This window comes from Phaethon lepturus, unplaced genomic scaffold (assembly GCF_000687285.1).
Source record: "Phaethon lepturus isolate BGI_N335 unplaced genomic scaffold, ASM68728v1 scaffold51524, whole genome shotgun sequence".
Lineage (NCBI taxonomy): Eukaryota > Metazoa > Chordata > Aves > Phaethontiformes > Phaethontidae > Phaethon > Phaethon lepturus.
Genome location: NW_010536528.1, coordinates 7,873 through 18,590, shown reverse-complemented (window position 1 = coordinate 18,590; position 10,718 = coordinate 7,873). Strand labels below are relative to the sequence as shown.

The following is a 10,718-nucleotide window of genomic DNA, read 5'->3' as shown; positions in this document are numbered from 1 at the left end:
CCTAGTGATTCTGTGATTCTGTGATTCTCTGCTTTGCCCCTCTTGGTTTTATCTGGAAGTTGAGAGGTGTTTCATCTTCTAGATAGGGTTTTTCAGATTCCAGGATGTTCTTCTGCCTGTGGGAATTACTCATAACGTTTCTCAGTAGTCTTCTAGGCACTCTGACAATTTAAAGGAACTTGTAGTTAGTCATGACTGATACTCTGCATTGCCAGCATCCCCTTTGACGTAGCACAGAGCTATTGGTCCTCTGTCCCTCTTTGGCAAAGAGGGGCAAGATCCATATGTCCTACTTCATGTTAGCCTGCAGTGGGACCTGGCCTCTTTTATCTATCTCTGATCAGCTTTTTTAAGGTCTTGTCACAGTACATACATAAGAAGCAGAAAGCAACAATATCTAATTTAATGTGCTAACTTTGAAAATGTGGCTCATCTGGCTGTAATAAGAGGAACCAAATATTTTAGCCAGTAATTACTTTGGGTAAAACATCTTCCGGAGAGATGCTTCCATTTTTCTTGACCGGAAGGCTTCAAGAAAAAGAGACTTTCTCTTTGTAATTTATGCCAAAGATTAATCAGCTTTGCTGCTTATCTTTATTTTGCAAAATACTTAGTTTGAATTCTTGTTGGCCCATTTTTCCTTTTAGGGGCTTGTAATTTTTTTCCCTTTGCATGTATTTGTAGCATTTGAGGTGTCTTCCAATGTTTTTGACCTGCTAAATAGGTAAACTCTTACATTTTTCATCTGTAAACTTCACTCATTAGTTGTGGCTGGTTTTCTCTTTTCCCTTGGAAAAGGATTTTTAACCTTCTTTTGAAAATACAGACATTAGAACAGGAATAATAATTTTAGTACCAGTACAGCAGGGTAGTGTAAAATCCCCTTCTATATTGATTCCCAGGCGATGTAATCTGTAGTGTGAGGACCTCAGAGAATTAATGTCACTGGTAATTAACTCTTTCCTGACTTAAAGACAATTGAGTGTCTTTAGTCTTTGTATTTAGAAAATACTCTCTGCATATGAAAGAAGGATCTAGGCCTTTTTTCCTGCAAAGTCAACAGCAAAACTGTGAATTGCCATTGAAACCTTCATGCTCTGACCCACTCATAAAACTTGGAGCTACGTGATGGAAGTCATCAGTTTTAAGCCCAGAATTAACTATCATGATCGTTTATTCTTATGTCTTGTCTAGCAGATGAAAGTATCTCATGCACAAAATTGAAAGCGTTTGCCTAGAGATTGAGAGGGTTCAGCTAATTCAGTTGTTTGCCCTCCAGCAAGCATATCATAGAATCCTCTTCAGAAGATACTGAGCCTAATTCTGAGTTTATTTAGCCTTCTATTCATACTAGTGAAAGCCTTTTCAAGATCTGACTGTTCTGATGGAATAAATTAGCAGAATTTACTCCTTTGTTCATTACTGACTAGTTTATCATCTTTGGTAGTTAATTGCTATTTCTGGACCTTGGGAAAACTGGATGTAATTATTTTCCTTGTTTTGTCACCTTTCAAGTAGTAGCTGTAATCATCTGTTGCTCATGCAATGTCCAAGTCATTGCTCTATGTCTCTGTTCAGCTGTTGCATTTGTTTGTAGTACCCTTTGTCTGCGGAAGAAGCAGAGGTGTGATTACTGCATGGTTTTGGTTTAGATCTAAACTGCTGGGTTTTTTTCTTTTATTCAAGATACTGTATAATTTATTTGACATTATGATTTTAAAACTGTGCTGAATGTTATGCTACAGCATATAAAACTGTCTTTTTTTCTTTTAAAAAAGTTGCTGGAATGTGTGGATACCTGGCTGGAAAGATATCCTACTTGCCAATCTGTAGTGAGAAATTTAAGAAACTGAAGGATTCCCCAATAGGAGATGTTCTACGACAAGCTCAGAGACATAGTTCACATAAGTAAGAATTTAATTCTCTTTTAAATTTAAAACTTATTCTTGAATAGGACATTTTAAACACTAACAGATCATGGCTACATTTGCAGCTTTCAAAGGCCTTCAGAGCTGCACATTCCCTCTTTTCCCCTATTACCCCAAATCTACCACTTTCAGGAAGCTGTATCTGTAGCAGTTGGCCAGCTATAAAACATGCATTTTGAGCTCCTTGCATACAACTGATCGCTTTAAGGAGTAGAAAAAGAAACATTTTACTAAGCAAAATTTATTCCTTGTAAATTAAATGTTTTTTTCCCATGGAATTTACTTACAGTAGTGTGACAGCAGAAGTTGCCTACTTAGTTTAGAAGTAAACTAAGTTGACTGAAATAAAATAGTGTTATGTTCTGGAAGTTTTTCCCATAGTTTAGTTTGACTGAAGTAGGAAGAAGGTGGAAATGATTTCAGTGTTTATCAAAGGAAAGAGCTCAGTAAACAATATCAGTGCAGGAAGAAGCATGGTGGTCAAATTTACTGCTGTTTGTTTAAGTCCTTTACATCTGTAACAGCATTATGCTGTACATATGAGAAACTCATCAGGTTCTTAAAAACTATTTCCTGTTTTGTTCCAGAATGTTTTTTACCTCAAGTAATTTTTAATTGGAAACTACTTACAGAATATCTCACTTAAACCTTGGATTCAAAACTGGGATAATAGTGTTTGGACAGTGAGGAGTAGCCCTGCTATATATGTGCTAAGATTTGTTAAATATTTCTAAAGGACTTGATTATTAATTAGTTTATAAATTTAGATTTACGACAGTTATGTCTGCAAGATTTACCTTTGTTCTGAAACGTTCACATTTTTATGGCATCAAATATAATTTTAGGAATTGCCACTTTATATATTTACTGTATAAACTCAGCTGAAATGAAGCTGGACTGGTCCCTTCACCGCCCTGCAGTTTTTAGTAAGAAATTGTCATGATTCATTAACTGTGTTTACTCTAAGTGAGAACCTGTTTAAATGCCATTATCTGCTGCACCAGTAAGGCCCTTCAACCTTTAGTTGCCCATTCTTTTCTCTCTGTAAAATCTATTTTATTTCTTAAGTCATAAATGCCACTTTTTTCCCTGATTGAATGATTAATCTAAACACATTCAAATTGCATTCTTGTCCGTACATACTACCCTTTTAGGCCAGCAACTGAAAGCATTACATTTTCATGGTCATTATACATCTAGTAATTAATGTATTTTGGTAATTCTGATTTGCAGTTAAAAATAGGTAGGGACCTAAAAGATTAGATAGTTCTTTAAAGCTGTGTTTGCATGTACTTTAAAAATATGGTTGAGGCAATAAAATAGCTTAGCTCTGTATGTTTGTTATGAGATTTATTTATGTTTATTATGAGATTGTTTATTATGGATGTTTATTATTTATTATGTAATAAAACAAAGACTAATTGCAAATGTTTTCATATTAAACTAAAAGTACAGCAAAGCTAAGCAGAAATTTGAAGTAAAAATTGAGTAAATACTCCAGAGACATTCTAGTGGCAGCAAGTGGTGGCATTCTTGATAGAGAGACTTGTTGCTGCGGAGTGGTTTGCAGGACCATTCCGAGTACATAGCGAATGCTTTAGAATATCAGGCATCAGCTTCCAGAGTATTCTTTGTATGATCTTATCTTTCTGTCTTAAGAGAAAATTCATTAATGTTTCTGCTGAATAAGTAATTCACCAACTCAATAAACCTTCATAATTTCATTTCCCCAAGATTCTTTCTCCTTTTCTTCTGTTGTTTGGTATTGTTCAGTTACAGCAGCTTCTAATGATGAAGGGTTTTAAAATGATAATTCTTTCCAAAAGGCCTTTAAAATAACTAGTTCATGCTACCACTAGTTACATGGCCACGCCCTGTACTATTTGTGACTGATGCGTTTTTTCTGTCTGAAGACTCCCTGGGGGAAGGGATTGTCATTTTTGTCTTGTAAAGTGCAAAATACTTTGTCTCTTTTGTCTTGTGTTCTGTTCTAGAGATTTTCAGGTATGAGAGAAGTTTCTGGGAGGAAGGGAACAGTGTTGGGAAAAACACCTTTTTTTTTTTTTTTTTATCACTCTCCTTTTTTTTTTTATTTTTTAAAGTTTCCAGCAAGTTTCTCGTGTTGGAAACTAAACCATTTAAAATAAGAGACTGCATATATTGTTACTCTTATAGTTCCATTTTTAACTTTAGTATTTCTGTATTTAATGTGTAATTATATTATTTTTCAGCCGTTCCAGTCGGAAATCTGAATTTTCGGACATGCCTTCTCAGTCATTTACTGAATCTTCTTCTCCAAGAGCTGGATTCCCACTTTCTTCCAGCTATTCAGATGATTATAGTTCAACAGATAGAGCCCTCTCCAGTTATGAACCTGTTCCATTCAGTGCTTCCCTGAATGAATCCTCACCTACAGGAATTACTGATTACACTGTTGAAGGTGTGTTTTGTCTTAATATTTATAAGTTTGGAGTACAGTGTCTCTTGCCTTTCTCTTAGATACTTCTCTTACTAAACGATATATTTTCATCCCATGCAAACATACATGGTACAATATAGTGCTTTTGAAGGAAACAGCTTGAAGGTAAATATATGTATTATTTGGTGTTCTAGCTGTAAACTAAATTCAGGGCTTTTTCATGTTTTGTAGCTCTAATTGCAAGTAAAGATCGTAAATTAACTTACAAGGTTTATTCTGTTGTGAAACTAAATCTGCAAAAAAACTCAGCCTGTCTTGAAGTTCTTTTTAACTGAAATTAAGGTGAATATGCCATCCTTTCACTGCGCTAAACAAACCGTAGTTTCTACCATTTGTCTGCTAGCCTGTCTGAGGTTCTTTTGTTTTTACCAACAGGGGTGCTGTAACTGTACGCTGCCATAATTCAGTGACATTAAACTGTTTTTTATAATGGGACAAACATTTAAATCTTCTGAGAACTGAATGCATATTGTGTTCTGTCCAGGAACAGGTGATTTTCTCACAGAGAGCTAAAATGGTTTTCAAGTACTGTTCTGTGCAGCTGTTCCCCTCCTTCCAGTATGAACTCTGTCCTCAGCTATTGCAGGAGAAACACACGATTCTGAATTCAGGTCTTTCTGGTACACAAAGGAAGAAGTCACTGTCAAATGCAGTTTTGTACTTTGTATTAGTTTGGATTTTTTAACTCCTTTGTGGAAAAGGTTTTATTTCACAAAAAAGCCCTTTCATGCAACTCAGTTTTACTTACATAAAAGTATCAGATGTAAAAGTGTTGAGGAAATTGTAATTACTCTTCATCACAAATACCAATAGTTGGTAGAATCTTAATTACAGAACCAAGATTCTGCATTATAAATGTAGATAAAAGGATAAAATGTTTACCAGGTGACTTATGGTGGATGTAGTCCTAATTCTTTGAAGCAAAACTTAAAGCCTGAAGGCAAACCCTTGAGCTTCACCTAAATTTCTCTTCAGAAATCATAGATGTATCAAATGTATGATTATCGTAAATTTTCCATAGAGTGACCAGAACTATTTTATGCATCAGCTACCACGTGGTTGTTAGGATTTCCATTGGAAGAAAAGGAGTTAACTGCCAATCTTCCAAAGCAGCTTGACAAAATGAAAAGGATAAAAGGAATGGATTAATTAAAGACCAGATACATTCTCAGTTGCATTTAGAATTGCAGCTGTCATACTCCTTTTCATTTGGGATTGAGCTGTAATTAACTGGCATTCTAGAATAGGTTGTAACCAAGTTTTGGTGTGGGATGCCATTTCTAGTATTTTGGCATTTGTTTTGCTTTCAGATCCTGCTCCAATTCCAGAAGAAAGTCGTAAAAAAAAAGGCATCACATATGAGGAATTAAGGAATAAACACAGAGAGACGTATGAGGTAATGCTACCACCAAAGCCAGAAACTCCAAGCAAGTTTTCACAGGAAAAACCAGTTAAGGAAGGTAATACACTGATTTATAGAAATATGTAGTAAATTCAAATATTGGCAATAATGTTAAATACGGTTACAAACCCAAGGCTTAATTCTGCTTACCCTTTTAGCAATTAATTTTTACAGTATCTGCAGGTATCTCATATGTGGTGTGGTCTGTAGTTTCATATTTCAAATTAACTCTTTTTAAAAAAAATATCGATCTTCCAATAGCACACTCCAGTTCCTCTTCTCCAGCCATATTGCTTGGTGCCAGACTGAAAATCTCATAACTTTTGGTTTATTGAATATATCGAGCAACCTCTTTCAACAAAGAATTCTCTGAGCTCAGAGCTGTACTGAGGCATTTTAGCAGTGGAAGGGGGTGTATGTTTTAGATAGCATTGTTCTCTCAAAATAGAGCACATGGTTGATGGTTTTGAAGGGGGGGTATTTATTTTTATGAATTGTTTCATGTGGAATTAGAGGATTTCTATAGAGGCATTGTTTGTAGAGGCTCATTTTCTGCATTAAAACTCAAAGGAAGGAAACAGTATTTGGCAGCAATATTGGGATTTGTTTTCACAGTAAAAACCAAAAGTTTACACAGTAAAATAAGAATGCAATGTCCTGAAGAATAAGATGCCATTCAGTCAACTTTTTTACTCAATCAATTTTCTGAAAAGTAGATAGTGAAACGGTTCGTAGTTGGTTGCTCTAGAACTTTTTATGTAGTGTGACATCGGTGAAAATGATGTTACCAAGAGGAATGTTTTACCATTTAACACACTGTTGGACTAATCAGCGTGAATCATTTGGGTTTGTATGCAGTGTCCAGTCTTGTCAATCACGTTGCTACAAGATTTGTAGGAATAGCTAATGTCTCCTATTAGGCATAACAGGTGGTAATAAGTAGAATAGTATATTAATGCAAAAAGTTCTGAAGCTGTAATAGTAAGCTTGGCAACAGCGTTGCTTAAGAGGGTCCCATCTATTTCATGCTTGTGAATTACTTTCTCCAGATCATGTCTTTAGACAGATCTGCACAGTCTTGAAATAAAAATTATAAACAATTATTGGGTAACGATTTAAATCTGTTATTTCAAGGATGAAAGCCGTTTTCTCTTATCATGTGACTATGCCATGTGAGACGTTAAAAAATTACTGAAAACTGTAGTTTCAGATTGCTTCTAAATTCCATCAGCTAACACTTCATTGATTTACGCGTTTCTTTTTCAAGATATTTCTCCATAATAGAAAGGCTAGAAATCACAGAATCATTAAGGTTGGAAAAGACCTTTAAGATCATCAAGTCCAACCATCAATCCAACACCATCATGCCTGCTAAAATGTCACTTGAAAACTGTACACAGAAATCTTAAGCAACATTTTGCAAACCTTGCCATATTCCATGGCAAACCTTGTGGCTGTGAAATAAGAATATGCATGAATTATTTTGTTTTTAGTTATTTGAGATCTATAAAAGACCTCTATACAATGTTGATCAAATATTGCACCCTATTATATTTCTGTGTTCTATTGGAGGGTGGTACTCAGGCTTTGAGAATAGAACTACACTGAGCAGTGCATGAGATTTGTAAATAAACTTAGGAGTATCTCTTGTATTTTTAGGGTAAAAGAGTAAGGAGAGATACAAAAGTTCAGAAACGTTTTACAAGTGGAAGTACATTTAAATCTACAGTTCCAGGATTCTAGTGATGTTGCGGTCTAAGAGCTGATTTAGCTTTTTGTGTCACACTGGAGATGTTACTTGCTGTATGCCTATTCATACGTCCCGAGTCATTGTCCCTCTGTTCCTCCTCCTATCTCTGTGTTGTAGGAACTGGACTAGCAAACAGGACACAGTGGTTTTTGCCCCCGGTTGCAAAGACATAAGGGAAAACAAACCATGTTTAAACCAGTTTTAAGCAGGCCCTAACTTCCATCTGCTGGTGCCTTCTCCTTTCTTTGTAGCCGTACAAATATATGCATCTGCACAGTGATCTGGACAGGACCATTTTCCAGAGAATGAGCGCAGCCTGCTCAGCTGCCACTGTTAATAGAAATGGAAGTCAAATTGTACTTTGAGAGCGCTTCTCATTGTGCCTTGCTGCAATATCAGTCAGCTTAAAAGAGATTTGTCAGAGCATTATGCTAAGTTTGCTGACATCTCACTGAAACAGGGACTGTACATTCTGCTCTGTTCTGCTGGTTCTACTGCAGATAGGTATTAATAAACAGTGGGCTTAGTAATTAACCTGCAGGTAGATTTATAAAGGGGTGCCTGACTAGTGTCAGCGTTCATACTGGATTGTGTAGATCCAGCCTTTCCCCGTCAGTGATGGCAGTCAGTTACAGACTGCTTTGCAGCTTGCTTTCGGGAGAGCATCTTTCCACATTCTGGTCATTGTTCAGTTACGCACGATATGCTCCTGAATAAATCTGTTAAGACCAGTACCCTGGGTTTTTTATTCTCTGACTCACTCCTATGCTAAAGGAAGTGGCCAAATAATAATGGCTGAGTAGTTTCCTAGTAGGGATTACTGAATTTTGTTTATTTGTCTTTGAACGTGTTTTTAACTATCCTGAATCCATCCAATTGTGCACGTAACTAGATTATGTAGCCACATTATTTATTGTAACATTCCCTGCCTGTTTCCTCCAATTGTCTTTGTTTCATCCACGTTACATTTGTTTCAAAGTAATTACAAATTCTGTGGAGCAGGGATTAGCACAGTAGGCCTCTTGACTGAATATTAATTCATTAAAGAATAATGATTAACAAACTCTTCTCCCCATTTATTCAAAAGTAGCTTTAATTAGATGTCTGTTGTGCTGTGACTAATGCTTTCCCCACTCACCACTTTAAACGATAATGCATTTCGTCATACTTTTTGTCACTGTACAAGATAAACTTTTGCAGTTAAATAAAGTCATATGTGACTACTTCTTTTTTTCTTTTCTTTAGTTAAAGTAAATAAATATGGAGATACCTGGGATGAGTAAGAGCCAAATGAAGAACTGAAGAAAATTCTCTCCCGTCAGCTAACTTGAAATTCATCTAGATTTGTCAGGAGTATCGGCACCTTTGGTGTGTTCTGCCAAGCACAGCTATTAATAAGTGAGGAGCAAATCCCAACTTGCCAGAAGATTTTAAAAAAGAAAGTATTTAGGCTTAATTTTTTTTGATTTTGCATAAATGGCAAGCAAGGCTATTGTGAGGTGTCATGACTATAAACCATTTGTGCTATTGTTTAAGAATGAAAAGGGTAACTGGCAATAAATAATACAAACATATAGCAAAAGGTAAAAATGTATGTAAATAAATGCAATCACATGTATTGGGAAGGGAAAAACATCAGAATCTTCTCAAATTTTCAAGACTTGCATTAAAAGTTACCTGTAGAACTCACCTCTCACTTTGTTTTGTCTGAAAGTGATATGCTGGAAACCTTACATTGTTATCAAGCTTGGTTAGTAATATTTGAAATAATACTGTGAACTGTTCAGGGAAAAAGGGCTGAGGAAGCTAACCAAACACATAACTAAGCATACTTAACTGCTTTTCAAAACTGTTTCATGGTGCCAGCTATATTTTTAGACCGATATTCTGACTTGCCCACACTGGGTCTTTCGAGACAGTCATTTCAGAAGAAAATGATTGAATGAAACTGCAGATATTTAAAATAGCTATATTTAAGTGCAGAAGGTTAAACCTGACAAACTTTGGTAAAAGTTTGAATGATGACTGTTAATACCAGGTTTTCTGTATTTAGCCTCATTTCTCAGTTTGCGCCTGTCATGACAAAACACCCATGTTTATGGAGAAAAGATCCTGATCAATGGAATTTTGCGTTATTACTATGTGTAAGAAAAGAGCTACATTGGCAAAACTACTGAAGAGTATTTCCTGATGTTTGCATCGCCTGCTCTGTCTCAATCAAAGTGTTGTCTTCCATTAGGTATTCTCATATTCTTGCCTGTGCTGTTTCATCTGACAGCATTGTGTTTATTTTTGCTTTTTGGATATAGGTGAGCCAAAACCATGGTGAAGTTGATAGCACAAAAGCATCCCTGACATCCTTGTGGGAGACGAAAAATAACTTACCTACAAAGATGAAAATTCTCAAAGATCTGATTGATTTAGCGGACTAGCAGCAGAGCAGCACGAATGAGAAAGTTATTTTGAGGGGGTACAGAGCAATCAGCTGAAATGAGGAGGAAAAAAGCGGGGGCGGGGGGAAGATGAGAATGCTTAAAGAGCCAAATACTACTGATGATAGTCAAAACACGAAAAATCAGAAAAGCTGATCTTCTAAAAAAAGGAATGTGCTAATCAGATAATCTTGAAGTTGTATCAAATATTTAACTCTAGAGAACGCTTCTCGTGGCCATGATGAGAGAACTCTGAAAATACACATACTCTGACAGAGTGATATTGCTGTGTGTTTTAGTGCACTATTCCAAAGCTGATTAGTTTTATCATGAAAATATTCACACTTCTTTATTCATGAGTTACGCAAGTAACAGGAAGGAGAAGATTTAGATGATAAAACTGGAGCAAATTCCTATGGGGGTGGTGGTTTTCCATCTGTAAAAAGAAGAAATGGTGGGTTTTTTTGGATGAATTAAAATTTTAGATGAATGAGAAGTTTCCAGGTGAGAAGACGTAGGAGCAGGCTTACGGCATTGAGGAAATAGCAGCACCTATAAGAGACAAACTATTGAACAATAAGCTTGCCAATAAAAATACTTTTTTTTAAATTATTTTGATGGATTTGGGCTAATACTGGATTTTCTCAAGCAAAAGAACATAAGGGTACAGTAACTTTTGTTTTTCCCAGGAATCTTAATGCATGCTTATACTAGAAGGTCATCTCAG

The 10,718-nt window shown here is 35.8% G+C and overlaps 1 protein-coding gene across 1 annotated transcript; it reads left to right on the top strand.

Annotated features, from left to right (window-relative positions):
* Positions 1 to 1,745: 1,745 nt before the first annotated feature.
* OCIAD1 (OCIA domain containing 1) lies at positions 1,746 to 9,248 on the top strand (the record flags this gene model as incomplete). Its single annotated transcript, XM_010286180.1, has 4 exons — positions 1,746 to 1,908; positions 4,160 to 4,368; positions 5,718 to 5,867; positions 8,805 to 9,248. Coding segments are annotated over 4 exons (560 nt in total), but the record flags the coding sequence as incomplete, so codon positions are not given.
* Between the last annotated feature and the right edge of the window lie 1,470 nt (positions 9,249 to 10,718).